This window comes from Candoia aspera, chromosome 1, assembly GCF_035149785.1.
Source record: "Candoia aspera isolate rCanAsp1 chromosome 1, rCanAsp1.hap2, whole genome shotgun sequence".
NCBI lineage: Eukaryota > Metazoa > Chordata > Lepidosauria > Squamata > Boidae > Candoia > Candoia aspera.
Genome location: NC_086153.1, coordinates 126,907,859 through 126,930,592, shown reverse-complemented (window position 1 = coordinate 126,930,592; position 22,734 = coordinate 126,907,859). Strand labels below are relative to the sequence as shown.

At 42.6% G+C, this 22,734-nt stretch overlaps 1 protein-coding gene across 1 annotated transcript in view; it reads right to left on the bottom strand.

Moving 5' to 3' along the window:
- Nucleotides 1-22,734, bottom strand: part of LOC134493463 (protein eyes shut homolog) — a 529,249-nt gene that overhangs the window by 5,508 nt on the left and 501,007 nt on the right. Inside the window, 2 exon segments of the mRNA XM_063298062.1 lie at nucleotides 16,212-16,384; nucleotides 19,548-19,722. Of these exon segments, the coding sequence (XP_063154132.1) occupies nucleotides 16,212-16,384; nucleotides 19,548-19,722 (348 nt within the window).

Below are 22,734 nucleotides of genomic sequence, written 5' to 3'. Positions count from 1 at the left end.
TTGCTCCCAGGAGTTTTAAAAGGGAAGAAAATACATGTGTAAAAGGGATGCTTAACCTCCCATTCCTATTTAAATGTTATAATTGAGGGTGGGTGTCCTTTCCCCTTATAGGAATAGCAGCAGGCTCCAGAGGATGATCTGAGCCAGGGAAATGTATGGGTTAGACATGAATTGAATTTAAAAGCCTCTTGGCTACTTTAATTAAAAAAAAAAGTTAGGAAATCTACTAATGGATTTCTTGTGTTATATGTGATCTAGTTCTATAAAAGTTTCATTCCCTGATCTTAATTCCTTTCTTTTTTTAGTATTTCTATTGCTATGATACCATGGTCTGTGAATTGCAGCAATGATGCAAGAATTAGAACTCTTCCACATTTACTCATTTTTCTAAGCTGCTTTATGTGCTATTGCTTAGATTAAGAGTAAATTATAAAAGCTGATGTTGATATTCCCATATAATGTTAAGAATATTATATATGAAAATTTAGAGAAGAATCTTAACACTATGGATTTATATTGGATTCTTGTTTCATAAGATGTTAAACTACTCTGAGCAATGGAGTGGCATATCAGCCTTTGTTAGAGAGAATATATATTAAGAAATCTTCAAACCTGTATCTGCTTAAATACATGTTTATCATACCATTGGAGTTCCTTAATATATGGGAAAAGTGAATCTGGAAGGTCCAATTGGATCTTAAAATAAAGCACAGAGCCCTTTTCTAGTGGACCACAGGTAGTCTTGCATTGTTCATGGCTGTATGGTCAATTTGTAATAAGCTGGATAGGAGGAGTATGGATGCCTTTGAACTTTGGTGTTGGAGAAAACTCCTGAGAATACAGTGGACAGCCAAGAAAACAAACCAATGGATTATCAAACAAATCAAACCAGAATTCTCATTCAAGGCACAAATGTCCAGGCTCAAATTATCCTAATTTGGATGCATTAAGCGAAGACCTAGCTCTCTAGAGAAGGCCTTAATGCAGGTAGAAGGAAAGAGAAGAGGACAACCAGCAGCAAGGTGGATGGACCCAGTTACAGCGGCTGTGAGTGCACTGTTGGAAGACCTGGAAGACCAGGTTAGGGATAGATTGTCATGGAGAGAATCTATGTTGTTGCTGAGAGTTGAAAATGACTTGATGGCACATAATCAGTTTGTTAGGATACTCAGCATAAAACCTAACAGCTGGAGATATGAAAATGGAATCTCTGTGCTGCTGCAAAGGGATGAGTTTATTTTATTTATTTCTCATATTTAGCCACCATCCATCTCCCCCAGAAAAGGGACTCTGGGTGGTTTACAATAAAATTCCCCATAAAACATAAACATTAAAATCACATAAAACAATTATAATAAAACCCAATAAATAAATAAAATCCAAGAGAAATGTAAAATCCAGGCTGGTGGGAGGGACTCTGGGGTGCGAGCCATCCCCAAGAATGGTTATTCCCTTTCCCACCCCAGGCGAGATGGCAAAACCAGGTCTTCAGGGCCTTCCAGAAGGTCAGGAGAGAAGGGGCATGCCTAACCTCCGGGGGCAAGATATTCCAGAGAGCGGGGGCCACCACAGAGAAGCCCTGCTTCCTGGACCCGGCCAGATGAAATTCTCTTATGGACGGGGTCCGTAACATGCCCTCTCTGGATGATCGGGTAGGGCGGGCCAATGTAATGGGGATGAGACAGTCCCTCAGGTAACCTGGCCCTGTGCCATGTAGGGCTTTAAAGGTAATAACCAACACCTTGAATTGGACCCGGAAGCAAACTGGCACCCAGTGCACCTTGTGCAGCAACGGTGTTATATGTGCCCACCTAGGTGCACCAAAAATAGCCCACGCGGCTGCATTTTGGACCAGCTGAAGCTTCCGGATACTCTTCAGGGGTAGCCCCATGTAGAGCGCATTGCAGTAGTCTATATGGGAGATAACCAGGGCTTCACGATCCAGGAACGGGCATAACTGGAGCACAACCCAAAGTTGCACAAAGGCCCTCCTGGCCACTACTGCCACCTGCTCTTCGAGCAGGAGTCATGAGTCCAGGAGGACCCCCAGATTACACATTGAATCTGTCTGGGGCAGTGCCACCCCATCCAGAACTAAAGATGACAGTTTTCTGGAAGATGAAGCCCCATCAACCCACAGCCACTCCATCTTACCAGGGTTCAGTTGAAGCCTGTTGCTCCCCATCCAGACCCCTACAGACCCCAGGCACCAAGGGAGGGCAGTCACTGCATCACTTACCTCACCCGGGATAGAGATGTATAATTGGGTATCATCAGCATACTGATGATACCTCAACCTGTGGTGACGGATGATCTCACCCAGTGGTTTCATGTAGATGTTAAACAAGAGAGAGAGAACCAAACCCTGCGGCACCCCACAATGGAGGGGTCGAGGGCTGGATCTCTCCTCTCCTATCACCACCGACTGGGACTGGCCCTGGAGGAAGGAGGTGGACCAGCGCAGAACTACACTGCCCACCCCCAACTCCCTGAGCCATCCCAAAAGGATACCATGGTCGATGGTATCGAAAGCCACTGAGAGGTCAAGGACAGCAAGGATGGATGCACTGCCTCCATCCCACTCCCGCCAGAGATCATCCATAAGTGCGACCAATGCAGTTTCTGTCCCATATCCTGGCCTGAAACCTGACTGAAAGGGGTCCAGATAATCCGTTTCCTCCAGGACCCTCTGGAGTTGTAACACCACCACCTTGTCAACCACCTTCCCTAAAAAAGGGAGGTGGGAGACTGGACGAAAATTGTCCAGCACAGTTGGGTCCAGAGATGGCTTCTTGAGGAGGTGGCACACCAGTGCCTCCTTAAAGGCGACCGGGAACACCCCCTCCCTCAAGGATGTATTTACCATCGTTTGGACCCAACCACGCATCACCTCCCGAGCTGCCTTCACCAGCCAGGAGGGGCATGGATCTAAATAACAGGTGGTGGCATTCACAATCCGGAGGATCCTGTCCACTTCCTCGGGTCCAACCGGATCAAACTGCTCCCAGATAACAAAGCTAAAATGTTCCCTCGGTATCTCCACAGACCCTGCTTCATGCATGGTGTCCAACTTAGACCGGATCTGAGTGATTTTATCCTGCAGATGCTCAGAAAACTCTTCCGCATGGCCCTGTAGGTGGGTCACTGGGCCCACCTTCCCCAAAAGGGTACGTGTGATCTTAAACAGGACCGTTGGACAGCAATCTGAGGATGCAATAAGAGCAGAGAAATACTGCCATTTCGCTGCTCTTACCGCCACAAGGTAGGCCTTAATAGCGGCCCTAGCTTGTGTTCAGTCGGATTTGGTCTTTGTATTCCTCCAGCGGTGCTCTAGGCATCTCTTAAGCCTCTTCAAAACTCTCAGCTCCTCCGAGAACCACGGGGAGTGTTGGGTTGGATGAGGCAAGAGAGGCCGCACAGACGCGATCCTGTCCAAGGGTCCGGCCACTTCCCTGTTCCAGGCAGCAGCCAGGGCTTCTGCTGAACTGTGCAGCAGATCCCTGGGCACCTCCCCCAGCTCCCTCTGAAACCTCATTGGGTCCATCAGTCGCCGGGGGCAGGCCAATCGAATGGGTCCTGCCTCCCTGTGGAGGGGAGCAGCATAAGAGAATCTCAGGGCCACCAGGGCGTGATCTGACCATGACAATGGGGATAGATGCAGCTCTCCCCTCAGATCATGTTGCCACTGCTCCGACAAGAAGACCAAGTCCAGAGTGAGACCACTGTCTCGAGTCGGGTCCCAAATGATCTGGGACAGGCCCATGGCTGCCATGGTAGCCATGAACTCCTGAGCTGCCTCCGAGGCACGCCCCAGGGAAGGCAGATTGAAGTCCCCCAAAACCATAAGTTTGGGGACCTCCATCGCCAAACCTGAGATGGCCTCCAGCAGCTCAGGCAGGGAGGTTGCTACACAGCAGGGGGGCTGGTACAGTAGCAATACTCCCAGCTGTTCTCGAGAACCCAACTTGAAGAACAGGGTCTCACACCCGGCAACTTTATACCTGACCTCACCAGTGATATAAATGCCTTGTTAATTAATCTAAGAAATATTAGCTACCCACAAGATCAGTCTGTAATATATTACTTCTGCCATCATTTTGAGTTCCCTCCTTTCTTAAAAACTGGGTGTGTTATTCTGCAAATAAGTTGTTATTATTATTATTACTACTATTATTTTATGAGCATGAGGCAGAATCAGCATTATGACCATCACTGCCAATATTCTACTAGTAAAGTTTCTCAGGAAAAGATTAATGTAATTTGAGCCATATTAGTACACAATGTTACATAGAATCAACCAGAGAACCAATGGGATGTGCATACAGGTAGTTCTTGAGTTACGACCGTTCATTCCGTGACTGTTCAAAGTTATGGCAGCACTGAACAAATGGTCAGTGAACCCAGTCCCTGAAGTTATGACTGTTGCAGCACCCCCGCAGTCACATGATCAAAATTTGGGTGCTTGGCTGCCTGCCTGCATTTATGACTGCAAGGGTGCTTCAACACCCCCCACCCACCTGTCTCTGCCCCATCTCTATCCTTTGGCTGCCCTGCAGAGCAGCACACCTCAGTGGCAGCAGTGGCGCTAGGCTGAAGTAGAGGCCCTGGACCTTCAGTAGTCTCAGCTGGCTGCCACTGCCCCATGGCCTCTACTTAAGCCCCAGTGCTGCCACTAAGGAATGCCACCTCAAGGCCTGCACCACAGCTGCCACCCCAGTGCCACTGCGCAAAGCCCCAGCTGCCCTTGCTGCCCTGAGCTCCGCTTGCCTTGCTACCCTGCCGGCCCTGCCGCCCACAGCTGACCTTGGTGCTCCTGGCTTGGCCCTATGTGAGACAGCTGCTGGCCATGCCAGGCCTTCTTCCCAAGACCACTTGCATTGTTTTCCAAATAGCACCGCCATTCTTGTCATGCTTCAGAGGTCTTCTGAGGCCTTCTAAAACCTTGCGAAAAGGCCGGGTCCGCCATTCTCCAACTCACATGAGCCATTCTTGCAATGCTTCAGAAGACCTCAGAAGCTTTCTGAAGCATCGCAAGAATGGCCCACACGATTTGGAGAATGGTGCATGCTATGTGGAGAACAGTGCAAGCGGCCTTGCAAAGAAGGCCTGCCATGGCCAGCAGCTGCCTCGCATAGGGCCAAGCCAGGCACACCTTGTCAGCAGCTGGAGGAAGACGGCAAAGGTCAACTGGGAGTGGCAGGGCTGGCAGCCAGCAGGGCAAGCAGAGTGCAGGGCGGCAAGGCTGGGAGGGTCAGCAGAGCGCAAGGCAGCAAGGCTGACAGAGGCAGTAGAGTTCAAGGCAGCCAAAAGGGCAGAGATGGGGAGGTTAGGTGGGTGGGGGGAGTTGAAGAGGAGGCAGTCCCTTATCTTACCAAGGCTTGGGGCTGGGAGGGGCCAAGCTGGGAGTGGCTTGGATCGAGGTGGTCCTTGCCTAATGACTGTTGGGATTCACTTAATGATGGCAACAGGGAACACTAAGCAATGTGGTCACATGACATTGCACTTTACAACTGCATCACTTAGCAGTGGAAATTCTGGTCTCAATTACCGTCGTAACTCAAGAACTACCTGTATAGCTATATTTCATTAGCATTGTTTCGCATATTTTTAATGCATAATATTAAATATGAAACTTTAATATATTTATTTTATCCAAAACAGTAAAAGTATAATTTATTTTAGCAATCACCATTGCTATAGGAACCACAGGTAGAACTTTTATTTATTTGATTTGATTTTAGTGCCACCTGACTCCAAACTGACTCTGGGTGGCTCACAACTTAGATCAATATAATCATATATTTTTTTTAAATATGAGTGGACTTCCAGTGAGGACATGTTGAACTGAACATCCTCAAAGGAGCAGGGATGGTATAGCGGCAGGGATTGGCAACCTGAAGGCAAATTCTGGCCTTTTTCTCTCTGGAAATTGGAGAGACTGTGAGATTCTTTTATACTTTTTTAGTTTGTATAGGTCTTTTATTTCTGTAACTGCAAACTTTAATAAAATTATATTAAAATAATCTTTAAATAAGAACAAATTCCCATGGGATACAAATACTGTACTTCCAACTCATGTTCCCACTTTTACATACTCCTCCCAAACACACACACATGCACAGACAAATTAACAAAGGAACAACCATGCATGAATTCTTTCAGTTGTAGAAATATTAGATCAGTAAAATAGAACTCAGTTCTAAGAGTTCCAGATGTTTTTTTTTAAATAGTGTTTTTGGTTTAATTAAAGCAATTGGATTTTAAGGAAATGTTATTAATAATTAATAACATGATTAAGTATTAATGATTAACCATAATTTGATTGTAAACCACCCAGAGTCACTTTGGTGAGATGGACAGTGAAGAAATGTGAGGAATAAATAAAGAAATAAATAAATGTTACTAAAACAAGCAAGTCTTAAGTATTGCTGATTATTATTATTAATTTGATAGAACATATTAAAGCCATTAAAGTTGTATCATATAAGCAGAAAATACTTCAAAGTCCAACCTCAGCTATGCAAGAAACCCACTGCTACAGCAACTGGGATAGATAGCCATCCGGTCCTGTTTCAAAATGAAGTTGAGTCAGTTCATCTCTTTGCAATGCTGTCTGTGTATCATCAGGCAGCCCATACCCTCAACACATTTAGAGTTTTTCCATTAACTCCTGATCTGCAATTCTGTGTATGCTAGCCCTGCTGGGAGTAAGTTTCTTGATTCTAAAGGGGTTTGCTGCTGAACAAATACCCACAGGTATGGGTCCCTAATTACTAAATTAGGGCTAGGCAAGCCAGCTGCAGCCTCCTAGCATCTGACTTGTTGTACCTCAAATCCTGAGATTGCACTGCCAAGGTGTTATCAGCAGTATGGTAGAGTTTTGTGGTCTGAACCACATTTGGGGATGTTAGATATTGGAATGGTAATGGTTCACAGGAGTATAGCAAATATCTAGATCTGTGGTTTTCTAAATACAGTTCTATGTGTGGCTAATAATGGAATTTTGTGAGACCAAAAATTGTATCCTTTCAATAAGCATATCAAATAAAGGATGCTTCATTTATTTATTTATTTATTTAACACACACACACACACACACACACATTATGTAACCAGCTGAAAAGACACATCATTGAAAATGTTCAGAACAACAGGAAAAGCAGGTTAAGGCCAACAATTATTTTTTCAATATCCTAAAAGCATGAAATTTATTGGGAAGACTATCTGGCAATAAGGAAGTTAAGGGTCCCCAAACAATGTTTTAACATTCAGAGTAGTAAAAGGGGGGGCAGGGTGGTTGTAAACATGTGGAATTCTACACTATCCTCTGAGACCATCTGTGGTGACTGTAGTACACAAAACCTTGTGCCACGATAAAACTGCTAATGTGTTAAGGTGCCACAAGATTCTTCATTGTTTTGTTGCCAGAGACTAACATGAATATTTATAGGCGACCTGCCTCTCCATGGCTTCTTATCATGGTGGATGTATGCCATTTTCAAGATCAGAGGCAGCACTCTTCTGAGTGCTGGACCCCGTGGAATAAATGTGGACATGCCTATGAAACTTCCTTCCTTGTAAAATCCAGCCCTTGCTGAAATGACAGAAGGAGCAGCCAGCCTATTGATGCCTCACTCTGACCCCTTTTACTATCCTGTGCATTTAGAGGCTGGTGAATGTCTTGCCAACAGAAAACAGCAGCATAAGGCTCAGTCCATCATGGCCTGGGGATAACACAGTATTAACATGGTAGGGACAGGATCACATTGGAATTCCCAGCCATGAGAATGACACTGCAGATAATGAAGAAAGGCTCTTGGTCCTGCTGATGGGCTTCTCATGAGGCAGGAACACACAAACCATGTCCCCTTCCAACCTTCGGTACAAATGAAGCATCATTTTTAATGCAATGAAATGTAAATATAAGCAATGGTATTTTTTATCTTGCTCCATCCATTTCTCACCCACTTTCTGGAATATATCGTTCCCTTAGCATGCAGAACGTTGACTAGATAGGCAGACCGCTTCTTATATTACCATTTCTCCAGTTATCCGTATGGAAGTTACATAAGCAGTTATTTCCCCACCTTCACTATTTATAAGCTCAGAGACAGTAAACATAACGTTCAAGCAATCCTTTTAGAGAAACGAATTGCTGTACTATGCTGCCATCTACAGAATATCCTTCATTATAGTACTTCAATATGTGCTCTGAAAGCAGCCATTTTTCTATATAGGAAATTATTCAATAGTTTCTCTTAACACAAATTTGTATTTTAAATTCCCATACCCTTTACTTGTTGCCCAGTTATATTTCTATATCCCAAACTGAAATAGAAATGTAAAGTCACTGTAAAACTGCCTTTAGGGTAAATGAACTCAGTGTTGCAACTTCTTGGTAATTTCTTGGATTATAATGCCTGCCAAGGTCCCTGATATGTGGGAAGCTACCTGTTCCGCATTAAGAGTTTCTGATGAGACTTTTTTTTGCTGCTGCTGCCATCACTAAGACTGGTAATTGAGAATAGTGGCAGCTGAAGTAGGCCTCTACAGAAAGTTAATACTGTAATGTCACTGGGATCAAAACAGGCTCTCATCTGTTTTTTAAATAATATTTTAGCTTATTGATCCACATTCTGAATCAACTAAAGACAAGGGACTTCATTACTAAAAGGTAAGGAAAAATGCAGGAGCCTACAAAGAATGAGAGAGAATAATGGCAAGAATCTAATTTATGATTGCTAAGAAATAGAATATTCACAGTACTTCCTGGTTTGAAAACTGTAACACAACTTGCATCAGAATCAAAGATCAGAGAAATGTGGGGAAAAAAAGGGTCATCTGAAACTCACTAGCAATACTTTCAAAAAAAGAGTTCAAGAGTATATTCTCCTGAACATCTAGGGTTTGCTTCTGGTCTAATGTAAACCTGCAGGAGGACACAAGGAAGGAGGACTATAAGCAGAGATGAGTATAGGAAGCTTCTGAATCAGAATGGCAAGAATTGATGGTGCTTCCAAGAAGCATTGGAATTGCACTGTTCTGCCTGGACCTGTGTTGTTGTTGTTTTTTCGTTTAGTCACTTCCGACTCTTTGTGACTTCATGGACCAGCCCACGCCAGAGCTTCCTGTCGGTCATCAACACCCCCAGCTCCCCCAGGGACAAGTCTGTCACCTCTAGAATATCATCCATCCACCTTGCCCTTGGTCGGCCCCTCTTCCTTTTGCCTTCCACTCTCCCTAGCATCAACATCTTCTCCAGGCTGTCCTGTCTTCTCATTATGTGGCCAAAGTATTTCAGTTTGGCCTTTAATATCGTTCCCTCAAGTGAGCAGTCTGGCTTTATTTCCTGGAGGATGGACTGGTTGGATCTTCTTGCAGTCCAAGGCACTCTCAGAATTTTCCTCCATCACCACAGTTCAGAAGCATTGATCTTCCTTCTCTCAGCCTTCCTTATGGTCCAGCTCTCGCAGCCATATGTTACTATGGGGAACACCATTGCTTTAACTATGCGGACCTTTGTTGTCAGTGGGATGTCTCTGCTCTTAACTATTTTATCGAGATTTGTCATTGCTCTTCTCCCAAGGATTAAGCGTCTTCTGATTTCCTGACTGCAGTCAGCATCTGCAGTAATCTTCGCACCTAGAAATACAAAGTCTTTCACTGCTTCTACATTTTCTCCCTCTATTTGCCAGTTATCAATCAAGCTGGTTGCCATAATCATGGTTTGTTTGAGGTTTAGCTGCAAGCCAGCTTTTGCACTTTCTTCTTTCACCTTCATCATAAGGCTCCTCAGTTCCTCTTCGCTTTCAGCCATCAAAGTGGTATCATCTGCATATCTGAGATTGTTAATGTTTCTTCCAGCGATTTTAACTCCAGCCTTGGATTCCTCAAGCTCAGCCTGTCGCATGATGTGTTCTGCATACAAGTTGAATAGGTAGGGTGAGAGTATACAGCCCTGCCGTACTCCTTTCCCAGTCTTAAACCAGTCCGTTGTTCCGTGGTCTGTTCTTACTGTTGCTACTTGGTCATTATACAGATTCTTCAGGAAGCATACAAGATAACTTGTATCCCCATATCACTAAGAACTTGCCACAATTTGTTATGGTCCACACAGTCAAAGGCTTTAGAATAGTCAATAAAACAGAAATAGATGTTTTTCTGAAACTCCCTGACTTTTTCCATTATTCAGCGGATATTGGCAATTTGGTCCCGAGTTCCTCTGCCTTTTCTAAACCCACCATGCACATCTGGCAATTCTCGCTCCATGAATTGCTGAAGTCTACCTTGCAGTAACTTGAGCATTACCTTACTGGCATGTGAAATGAATGCCACTGTTTGATAGTTTGATGATTCTGTAGTGTTTCCCTTTTTTGGTATGTGGATATAAGTTGATTTTTTCCAGTCTGATGGCCACTCTTGTGTTTTCCAAATTTGCTGGCATATAGCATGCATTACCTTGACAGCATCATCTTGCAAGATTTTGAACAGTTCAGCTGGGATGTGTCGTCTCCTGCTGCCTTGTTATTAGCAATGCTTCTTAAGGCCCACTCAACCTCACTCTTCAGGATGTCTGGCTCTAGCTCACTGACCACACCGTCAAAGCTATCCCCGATATTGTTATCCTTCCTATACAGGTCTTCCGTATATTCTTGCTACCTTTTCTTGATCTCTTCTTCTTCTGTTAGGTCCTTGCCATCTTTGTTTTTGATCATACCCATTTTGGCCTGGAATTTACCTCCGATGTTTCTAATTTTCTGGAAGAGGTCTCTTGTCCTTCCTATTCTATTGTCTTCTTCCACTTCCACACATTGCTTGTTTAAAAATAATTCCTTATCTCTTCTGGCTAACCTCTGGAATTTTGCATTTAATTGGGCATTTAATATCTCCCCCTGTCATTGTTGCCTTTTGCTTTCCTTCTTTCTTGGGCTACTTCTAGTGTCTCAGCAGACAGCCATTTTGCCTTCTTGGTTTTCTCTTTCTTTGGGATGTATTTTGTCGCTGCCTCCTGAACAATGTTGCGAACTTCTGTCCAGAGTTCTTCCGGGACCCTATCTACTAAGTCCAGTCCCTTAAATCTATTCTTCACCTCCACTGCATATTCCTTAGGAATATTAGTGAGCTCATATCTAGCTGATCTGTGGGTCTTCCCTAATCTCTTTAGTCTGATCCCTATGTCCTGCTTCATTTTGTTCTCCCAGGCCATGCTTACCTGTAATTGCAGGTGTCATTTGACTGCCCACCTTAGCATTCCAGTCTCCTGTGATGAAAATAACATCTCTTTTAGGCGTGTTGTCCAGTAGGTGCTGCAGATCCTCATAGAACTGCTCTACTTCAGCTTCTTCAGCATCTGTGGTTGGGGTGTATATTTGGATCACTGTGATGTTAGATGGCTTGCCCTGAATTCGAATTGAGATCATTCTGTCATTTTTTGGATTGTATCCGAGCACTGCTTTAGCCACTTGACTATTAATTATGAAGGCTACTCCATTTCTTCTGTGGTCCTCTTGTCCACAGTAGTAGATCTGGTGGTCGTTTGATGTGAAGTGGCCCATTCCAGTCCATTTCAGTTCACTGACGCTCAAAATGTCTATCTTTAATCTTGACATCTCACCAATAACCACATCCAATTTGCCCTGGCTCATAGATCTTACATTCCAGGTTCCGATGGTGTGTTGATCCTTAGAACATCGGATTCGCCGTTCACCACCAGCACCGTCGGCCACTAGCCGTCCTTTCAGCTTTGAGCTAGCTGTGTCATCACGTCTGGGGCTAGTTGAGCTCATCCTCTGTTCCTCCCCAGTAGCATTTTGACCATCTTCCGACCTGGGGGTCTCATCTTCCGATGGTATACCGACATATCTCTGGTTGTACTGATCCATTGAGTTTTCATGGCAAGAATACTGAGGTGGGTTGCCATTACCTTCCCCAAGGATTGCATTTAGTCTGACCTCTCTGTCATGACCTTCCTGTCTTGGGTGGCCCTTCACGGTTTAGCTCATGGCATCATTGAGGTGCTCAAGCTCCAGCACCACGACAAGGTAACGATCCTTTGCTGAGCCTGGACCTGTAGAAACTGCCATTTCCAAATCCCCCAGCAGTCTGGAAATGTGAAAGAAGATAGAATGCTGGCTTCAAAAACAAAATAAATAATGCTTGACTAACTAAGTAAGAAAGATGAGATCTAATAACCTGTGGATGTACTGTTCATTCTTTCTACATAAAACAAATGAGCAAATTAATCATAATTAGCAAATGTTTCTCTTCTTTTGTGCTAAAGGAGAAGGATTTTTTTTAAAGATTTAAGGAAGAATTTGATTGCTATTCAGATCCTAATAATCTTAAAAAGGAGAGCACATGACTGATAATGTTAGTATGAGCACTCTTTGATCTTCTATCTGTTCAAAGTTCAAATATCTTATATTGAAGTTTGTTTCTGTTGGTAAATTAGCCCAGATTTTGACTAATATTGTCATGCTACTTAATCCAAAACTTCTCCTTGCATGCTACCAGATATGCTACCTTGGATCCAAAGATTTCACTTTTCCAATGGAACAAGCATTTCAGTGATGGAAGAACTAGTAGAATAAGAAAATATTTGATCCAAGCAACTATTTTTAATGTTAAAAGTATTGTCCATCTCTCATCCAGGCCAGCAGCTGCTTTATAAACACATGCTTTGAGTGAAGTATATATCAATAATGATTTATTGCTAAAATGTACAGTGGGAATAAAGACAACTCATTTTGAAAATACGTTATGAATGAATTGACAAAATGGTTGGTATGGGATTTTTTTTTAAAAAAAATATTGTCACAGTAAGCATGGTCAGTCACAAAACATTTACAAGAACACCAAATGGTAAAATTGATCCCCCTCATCTCTAGCTTTGGAATGCTCCTACCACCACCACCATTCTTCATGTTTATTTTCTAATGATCACTTTGATGCCCATGTTGGGTCCATAAGAATTCCTATAAATAAAGGTGAAACTTGGTGTTTTTTAATAAATCATATCCCAGTTTCCCATTCTTCAATGTTCAAAAGATTCTTGTAATTTAAAAAAGTCATATTGGAAATGGTATCTGCACAGACGCCAAGGAACGTTTATTTATTTTTATGTATTTATTATTCAAATTTTATTACCGCCCATCTCCCCCAAAAGAGGGACTCTGGGCTAACATCTGTAAGCACATTGGTGCTAGTCGCAGAGCAGCAAAGTAACGTCTATACATTGATTCTCTGTGGATCTACTTCCTACAACCTGCTTTGTGCAGATATCTTGAGTTTTAACTTCCAGGATTCAAAGCCAGCCAGCGTGCTATTGCTCATTTATGGCAGTTGAAGCACAAGATGTATGTAGGGAGTGACAGTGAGGAAAACTGTGGTAGATGCACTCCTGGCTGGCTGGCTGGCTGGCTGGCTGGCTGGCTAGCTAGATAGCTAGATAGCTAGATGGAATTACTCTTCATTTAGTCACCATAATTGGGACCAGCAACTTGGTCATTAAGTGAAGTGGTCGCTAAGTGAAACAGTGACTGTGCTTATGATCTTACTTCATCTTTCCTTTGCTTTACAGACCTGCAAAGGTCATAAATGCAAGGATTGGTTGCAAAGTTACTTTTTCATCATTGTCATAACTGCAAATGGTCAATATACAAGGCAGTCATTAAATGAGGACTACCTGTAGATAGATAGATAGAGATATAGAGACAGGTGAATCATATCTGTGAATAACAAATTAATTTGATTTTATGCATGGGCGTTCTGATAAAGCTGAGAGAACTAATCACATTTCCACTGCTGAGTAAAGCAGTTAGGCTTAGTTCATGGCAAACGCTTCTCATGTTCATTTTTCCAAGAATGGGGACTTGCCATACAAGTGTGTTACTGTGTGTGGTGGTGTAATTTATTGGTATGGCTTTTGCATCCAACTCTTACATCAGCATGGCTGGATAATCTATTTCATCTTTGATTGAAGCTATGTTGTGGCTTCTGGAAAGCACAAGGAACTCTTGTTTTCATAAATGCTAACTATTACATTGCACAAATAATGGCTGCCAACAGTTAAATCCACTTCTACCATCTACTAAGTCACTCCTACCAATTGTACAAACTATAAACTACTGTACCATAAAGTTACATTTCCTAGTCAGGTTTGAATGCTCTGCTTTATCTATTCTAAATTCTACTGATATCCTCACTGTTTGCTGTTTCTTTTCTACTAACCTACACGCATCATAAATTCTCAGGTATTTTTTAATGTGTTTCCTTTCCTTTCTTTCTTCCTCAGTAGTTATTACTTTTCATGACTTCTTGGTCTGTCTCCTGCTCTCCTGAGACATGCACTGCTTCTTTGCTCCCTGATTCTGCACCTAGAAATGAAATGTTTAGTCTGATTGTCTGTAAGCTGTTTTCTCTGCTTTCGGCACACACTAGGAAAACTGTGCTTTGACAAAAAAACGTGATGGTTTGTTATGCTGCTAAGAGAAGGGGAAGTTGAAATCAAGGGTTTTAAGGCAACAACAACGGGCCTTTTCATCACAGAGCCTCCATAGTGTTGCAGTCAATGCCATTCTCAGTTTTATTCACTGGGGGAGAAGGTATTAAAGAAGAACTTTAGGGAAATGTATTTCTCCTCCTGCACTTGCAGTTCTTACAGTATGTGGTTCAGAAAGGAATCATTTATAGCGTATCACATAAAAAATAGAATGCCACTAATTAAAGATATTAAGTGCTGATTCGGTAATTCACTAAAGTGTGAAACATGGCTGATTCTTATTTCCTGCTCAGGGAATAAAACAACTTTGAAAGCCCTAGCATGCACAAAAGCACAATTAAATATCTATCAGTAGATGTGGGGCATTCTGTCACTAACAATTATTAGAGCGATTTAATTGTATTTTAATAAGGGTAGTGTAATGGTTATAAGCATCAGCTATTAGACAGGATTCTCACAGTTAGCTGGGCTGCTCTTGAAGAGCATCCGGAAGCTGCAGCTGGTGCAAAATACAGTGGTGCAGGCAGTTATGTGCACTCCTCAATCAGCACATGTTACACCTCTGCTTCATGAGCTGCATTGGCTACCAGTATGTTTGTGGGTTCAGTTCAAGGTGCTGGTTATGGCCTATAAAGCCCTATGTGCATGGGACCAGGATACAGCCTCTCCCCGGTTACATCTACCCCTCTCATCAGGTCCAGCAGGAGAGGCACATTGTGGGCCCTGTCTACGTAAGAGTGTCATCTCACAGGACCCAGGAAGAGAGCCTTTTCGGCCACAGCACCCACCCTTTGGAACATCGCTCCTCCAGAGCTTAGATTGGCCCCAACCCTGTTGGCCTTCAGGAAAGCCTTAAAAACATGGCTCTGCCATAGTTCTTGGGGGTCTGGTGGTAGTGGACAGCTGCTTCAGTGGTTGTGCTGAGCGTGAGGTACTGACTGGATTCTGCGGCCAATTATGGTTATCTTTGTTTTGGTTTTGATGCCTTTTTATTGATGGTTTGTATGTTTGTTTTTATTAAATTGTTTTGGGTTTGGGGTGCTGTTTCTAACTGTTGTGAGCCATGAGTCACCGAGGTGAGATCAGCACCACAAATTGAGTAAATAAAAACAAACAAACAAACAAAAAATTGGCATCCAACAAAAAATCATGAACTTGTTGGATGCCAATTTATTTATTTCAAAGGTTTGTAGAGATTTGAATATTTACGTCAATCCTGCATGTTCAAAGTTGAGATAATAAGAACCGAAACTCATGTGACTACAGCAAAGCTGCTATTGTAAAAGGGGACTCTTCCCATTGTGGCTTATCTCTCTGCAGGGTTCCTCTAGCAGTTTTTCTTCCGATATGTTCCCAGACCAGGAGGGAGACTAGTGCTGACTAGTGCTTGCTGGGTGGGGGCTGTAGAGTGATAAGTGGAGAGTTTAGAGACAATTCAGCAGCTCCACCATCTTGCTCTCTTTTTGTACTTAAATAAAACTCCCTCTTGCTTTAGAGTGCCACTGTAAGAGATGGATGTAGTGCTGCATGTTTAGTTTGGATTTAATAGCCTGCAGGGTATTAACCTGCAGTAAAACAGAACTCTTCTACCTTTCAGTAACAAAAGGTCCTTGGTATCTTCTATTTAAAAGCCTTGATTTCAATTTTCATTTCACACACACAGTATGAAAAGAAACTGGTGACACAGTCTTTATGGGAGTTTTTATCATACCTTGTTCACAGTGTGCTCCCGTGCTTCCCAGTGAGCAGTGGCAGGTATATCCATCAGGCAGAGGGATGCAGGTAGAACCTTGCTTGCACCTATGGGGTGGGTTGTGCTCAGGATCACACACTGAAATTACCTCTGTGCAGAAAGCCCCTTTCCAACCAAAAGGGCAATGACAGCTAGGAAGTGTAAAGGAGGAAACAAGAGGAAACATCAGCAAATGACTTAACGTTATGTTCTGTGCCAATATGGAAGATAATCCCTCAGAGGATTTTGGAGCAGAGAAACAATGATGTCTCATTTCCAAAAATTTGAGGCAGGATATACATGACAGTTATACAGGTAGTCCTTGCTTAACAACCATTCATTTAGTGATGGTTTGGACCTACAACAATGCTAGGAAGACCGACTTATGACAGGTCCTCACACTTACGACTGTTGCCGTGTCCCTGCAGTCACATGATCACAATTTAGGTGCATGGCAACCAGTATGACCACTGCAGCATCCTATGGTCATGGGATCACCATTTTCAACCTTCCTGCCCAGTTTCTGGCAAGCAAAATTAGAGAACCTCATGATTTGCTTAACAACCACATGGTTTGCTTAATACCCGTGGTGATTCGCTTAATGACCGCTGCAAAAAAGTTTATAAAATTGGGTCAGATTTGCTTAATGACTGCTTCACTTAGCAACTGAAATTCTGGTCTCAATTGTGGTCGTTAAATGAGGATTATCTGTACTATAAAACTTGATGTAGGCTTAATGCAGATTTCTAAACAAAGAAAACCCTAGACGCTCACCAAAAAACATCCTTAACCAGCTCATATCTGTGACAGAGCCCCACTCATTTTGAGTTATTGCCAATTGACTGAAGCCCTTGCCATTCCCAACACCATTTACAAAAAGAAAGGTAAATGTAGCCTTCAACCATTGAAAGGTTGCTCTCCTGTGTCCCAGATTTTTTTTTCCCTGATTATAGAAATGGCATAATAGGGTGTCCCTTAACATTCATACCAGGCTAGAAAGTGGGAGACTGTGAGATCTAGTTCTGCCTGAGGCACAAAGCCAGCTGGGTGACCCTGGGCCAGTCACTCTCTCTCAGCCCTGGGAAGGAGGCAGGGGCAAATCACTTCTGAAATCTTGCCACGAAAACTGTAGGGACTAGTCCAGGCAGCAGTCACCAGGAGTCAAGACTGTCTTGAAGGCAGCCCCCCGCCCCAAAGAGCTAGTTTACACATTTGTACAGGAACTGGTTGTGCAGATGGATACATTCAGCATGTGCATTCTGCCTTGTCATGTACAAGCAGTGATCGAAATGTAGTAATAGATGTCAGTTCAGTTCAGCAACAACGGACCTTTATAATCTAACCTAGAAGGCTATTTTAGTTTTATCATAACATTTTATTCTCTCTTCAGACATAGGCCAAAGCTATCAAGATTGGTAGAATGAAGCATTTGGTCTCTTGTAGTGATGCATTTGTTTTCATCAATTCTAAGAAATCACCAACTGCCCAAATCCTGTTAATAGGACTTACACCTTGTGGGTTATATATGCTAAAAGAGTGTTCTATACCAAGAGTGTCTGCTATGATAAACAAATTATTAAGAAGTTCAAAGACTTCTTACAACATATTTGGAATTTTAACCTACTGTATGTAAAGAACAGAGGTTTACACAAGTGACGAGCAGAATAAGTTTATCTGAAAAACAGGTCAAAGAAAATAGTGTAAAATGGCACATCTACTTAAATTAGCAATATTGTCACCATAGCAACAGTTCATTCTTTTAAATGGATTGCTCATAACTTCCAGATGGTGTCCTAAGGCACAAATTCCCTAGGAGAATTATTTTTTTCTAAGATCCCAAACACTTTCTGAAAACAAATCCAAACTCTCAGAGCAAAGTGAGCTCATAACAGAAAAGGTGGAGGGGGGTGGGTGGGAAGTGTCTCATGTATTCTCAGAATGGTGAGAGATGGCACTGATGGGAAGTAATTTTTAACAGGGATCATGGGCTACCTTTGACAAGCTGGCTTTCTTCAGTTTTAGTGGTAATCTACAATAGCTACAACTAGGCAGTAGGGGGAAAGCATCAAAAAATAATACTTCCTCCTGCCTTTGCAGGGGCAGCTTGTCACTGCAGGCTGAGCAAGACCCCAAAGGTGATATCTCCAAACTTAGATGGCTGGCTACAGATATTGACACTTGAAGGCCAGCATATAGGAGAAGAACACCAGCCTGGGAAGTCTGATGTAGCAGAAGACCCCCTTTTGCCCACATTTGAAACCAGGCACTGGAAGGAAGGTCCCAACACCTATTCAGTGCTGGCTAATCTCCGAAAAATCAAAGGGCTGCACCTACTTAATACTTGGATGAGTTGGAAGGAAATCTTACCAGATCCATTCCGAGCCAGGAAGGAAAGTTCTTAGGCAGTTGCTTGAACAAAGATAATTTTATTTTCCAAGAGCATGTACAGAGTCTGCTGGTTGGAGGTGGCCACACTTGTGTTTCCCCCACAAGCCCTTTATATAGGGGAGCTTGGCTATTGTTATGCAAAAGTGTCCCTGCCCTCTAGGAGCTTCTGAGAAGGTACACTTAGTTGTTGCTGCTAGGAAAATTACTTGGCAGATATGTTCATCTGAGTGAGTTCAACTTGAAGAAATATTTTATCTTTATTGGAAGGGAAATCATACAACACTACTTAGATGCATAGCAAGGAGCCAGCACCCTTCTTGGTATTTGGTTCAGCTTTTGGCAAAAACAAGCTTGAATGCTGCACTGATTTGAGCCCCTGTGAGAGAACAGGAATTGTCACTGTGACAGGCTGGTCCTGAACTGTCATTTTTAATCTGATGGAAGGGGAAATACATGGAAAGTAATTGAACAGTTGTATTTAATCCATGCAATTACATTTACATTACGTGTAAATTAAATGTAGTGCTTGTCTAGTCCTGTCCCCTTTTTGGAGGGCATGCTCAAGCATGCCAGAGAAAAACAGATGTGGCCCTCAACCTGCAAGTGATTTCTAGACTTGGGGTAGATGTTACTGAATGAGGCAGACTTCAGTACTCCATTTGCTACTCCAATATGACATTTACTTTAGTCAGTTCCTGAAATGGCCATAGATGCTAATAGGAGTTGGGGAGAAGGTATGTGTGTAAGAGCTACTACACAGAAAGGAGAATCGCATGTACTTCTAAAGGGGATTCTAAAGGAGCTCATACACCCACTCTTAAGCAAATATATGAGGTCCTACAGAACCATATGACAATATGACAACCTGCAGAGTCTCGATGCATTCTCATGCAGTGGTTCATTAAAACACGATTATACTTTACTTACTATAGTGCAGAGCCACTTTCTATACACGTCCCTCCATTTCTGCATGTTATCAGTTGGCATGGAGACACTTCACACTGTCCTACATTGCGACCAATGTTAGGATGTCCTTCTGGAATTCCTGGTGCTTTAAACTCCTGATCCTTCCCAGCAATGACTTGGAGGTCAAAAATGCAACCTGGAAGGAAGGAAGGAAGGAAGGAAGGAAGGAAGGAAGGAAGGAAGGAAGGAAGGAAGGAAGGAAGGAAGGGGTTTACCCACTTCTTTGCTTTAAACAATAAAAGCATATACGAACATTTATCACTGTGGCTAGGTTATGTTCAACAGTACTTTGTCACATGGTTTACTTTGTCACATCTACAGTTTACTTGGTTTCTTATTTTACAAGTTACAAAAATTCATCAATAGTAGGTGTTTAGTGTTCCAACACGACATTAATTTAAAAGTTAATGGCTGCAAAAATGGCAATCCTCATCCTGTCTACCTTCAGTTCTTTTTAATCCCTAGGTGGGGTAATTGTAAGTGTGCATTTTAATGGGAAAAAGTCATAATTTAAACAAACACATCCTTTAGCGTGATGTAAAATAGGGACTCTGTTCTTGGTGATCAGCAGTTGAATTCAAAACATCTTTTAAGAAGCCTTACAGTATCTTCAATCTGGCACAACTTAGAAAATGTGTAATGCCATTTCTTAGGTGCATCACTGAAGTTTTGTTTGTTTGTTTTTTTTAAAGAAAGCACAGGGAAAGTAGGATGCTCAGGGCAAGAAAAAGAGGTTTCTGCTAGGTTTCAAACCAGCAACATTCTCTTACATGACACTAAAAAGTTATCACCTTTAAAGCCCTACATGGCACGGGTCCAGGTTACCTAAGGGACCATCTCCTCCCCATCATATCAACCCATCCCACCCGGTCGTGCAGAGAGGGCATGCTACGGACCCCATCTGCAAGAGAATTCCATCTGGTGGGGTCCAGGAGGCAGGCCTCCTTTGCAATAGCACCTGCCCTTTGGAATATCCTTCCCCTGGAAGTGAGATTGGCTTCCTCCCTCCTGGACTTTAGGAAACAGCTAAAGACCTGGTTCTGCAATTATGCCTGCGGCGGGAGAGAGAATAGTCATTCCTGGGGATGGTTAGTTTCTTAGAATGACCCTGCTCTGCCTGCAAATCATAAAGAACTTCCAGCCAGCGAGGTTTTTATTATATTTATTTTATTGTGTATTATAGTGTTTTATAGTTTTATATTTTTATTTATGTTTTATTGTAAACCGCCCAGAGTCCCTTTTGGGAGATGGGTGGTGATAAATTTGATAAATAAATATAGATAGATAGATAGATAGATAGATAGATAGATAGATAGATAGATATAGATATAGATAGAAAGAAAATTCAAAGCTGCAAAGACAGAATTACGGTAGGAACATGGAATGTAAGACAACCAGCAGCAAGGTGGACCGACTCAGTTACAATATCGACGAGTGCATCATTGGAAGAGCTGAAGGATCAGGTTAGGGACAGATCATCATGGAGAAAATCTATCTGTGTGGTTGTCATCATCAAAACACATTAGAAAGAAACAGGATAGTAAGAAAGGGATTCTTTTTTTGAAGCTGCTGGTTGTGCTGCATGTATATAAATGTTGATGCTTTTAACTCTGCAAATATAAGTTGAATTTAACTGTGCTAAATTGCAGACAGATACATGCACACACACACACGCACACACACACACAGAGACATACAGTATACATATCCAACAATACATATGTCCAGTAAGACTTGCCCAGGAAGAAAAGAAATTCATAATTGCTTTTCTAAATGAGAAAGGTAGAAGGCCACAAAATCAGGGATATGTCCATTGGGAGGACATGGTAGCTCTCAGTCCAGACTGAATTTTTTGCAAGCAGTTGCTGAGGTGTCTCAGTCCGGAGAGGATTTTCTTAAATCCTAAATCAAGCCCATGTGAATACAGGACAAAATCAGCTTAAATGGTAAGTGTGGAAAAGATTTCCTTTTTTTTTAACCATCAGGGAAGAGGTATTAAGTCACTATTTTTAATTTCTGAGCAAACTACTTCTGAGTTTAACATAATAAATAGGTAAGAAATAGAAAATTGCAATTCTATATCTTTTTACTTGAGAGTAAAGCTGCTTGAACTTCAAGGGATTTCACATGAGTGGGATTGGGCTGTTGGCCTTGACTATTCTCTATGTGGGAAAAACATTTTTCTTTATATTTATGTGCTGTATTGTTTGTGTAGCTCCTGGGGAGCCCTGTTTTCTTACACAGTAGCTACTCCTAGCATTAAAGAAGCTGATTCCCCAGGCAATCTCCAAAGCAGGCCCCCTCCAGCTTCCATAGAATTCTCTCCAATTCACTATAAACAAGCCTTCTGTCAACTCTTCAACCAGCAGGAGGGCTCCCTAAAGGATGGTTTTGCCCTTCCCTGCACAACTGCAATAAGGAAAATAAACCTCTGGTTATAAAGAGACAGAAATAGATTCACTTTTCTTCTTACATTCAGACCCATAACCCATACAGGTGCACAGACAGCATTACACAAGTACACAGGTACAAGAATAACTTTCACAGACAGTGGCTCCTGCGTTCAATTTGAATGAATCCCTCACTCCTTAAGAGGCTGGCTCAGAGATCCTAGTAGTCTCCTTCTTTCTCACCCAACAGCCAGGAAGTGGCCATTCAGTTCAAAAGCACAGGACCTCAGTTTTTCTTCACCCTCTTTATAAGCTCTCTCTGCCTTGCAAAAGTCTCATGAGGCAGGTCCTCATTCTCTTCCTCTTGGCTGTTCCATCCTTCCTGAACTTCCCCCTGGCTCAGTCAGCTACTGTCCCCTCACAGGTAACACACACTGAGTGCAGCTTCTCCTCTCAGCCCGGCTCTTCTCCTTGCTGACACCTCCTTTTCACCCTTGAAATGTCCTGCTCCTCACACTTCACCTTAGCCTCATGCCTTCTCCTCTTCCCTTAGTAGTCTTTTGGTCTCTCCCTGACTTTAAATCTTGCCCTTATATTCAAGCAATCTGCCTCTCCAGTTGAAATGTCTGACTTGCTTTTACCATTTTAGGCTGCCCATTTATTTTTCTTTCTCCTTTTCTTACTTGTTGCTTCCAGAAGATTTCTGCTTCTCTCCTTCCTCCCCTTGTGTATCTGTCTCTGTCAGGCTTTACACCCTT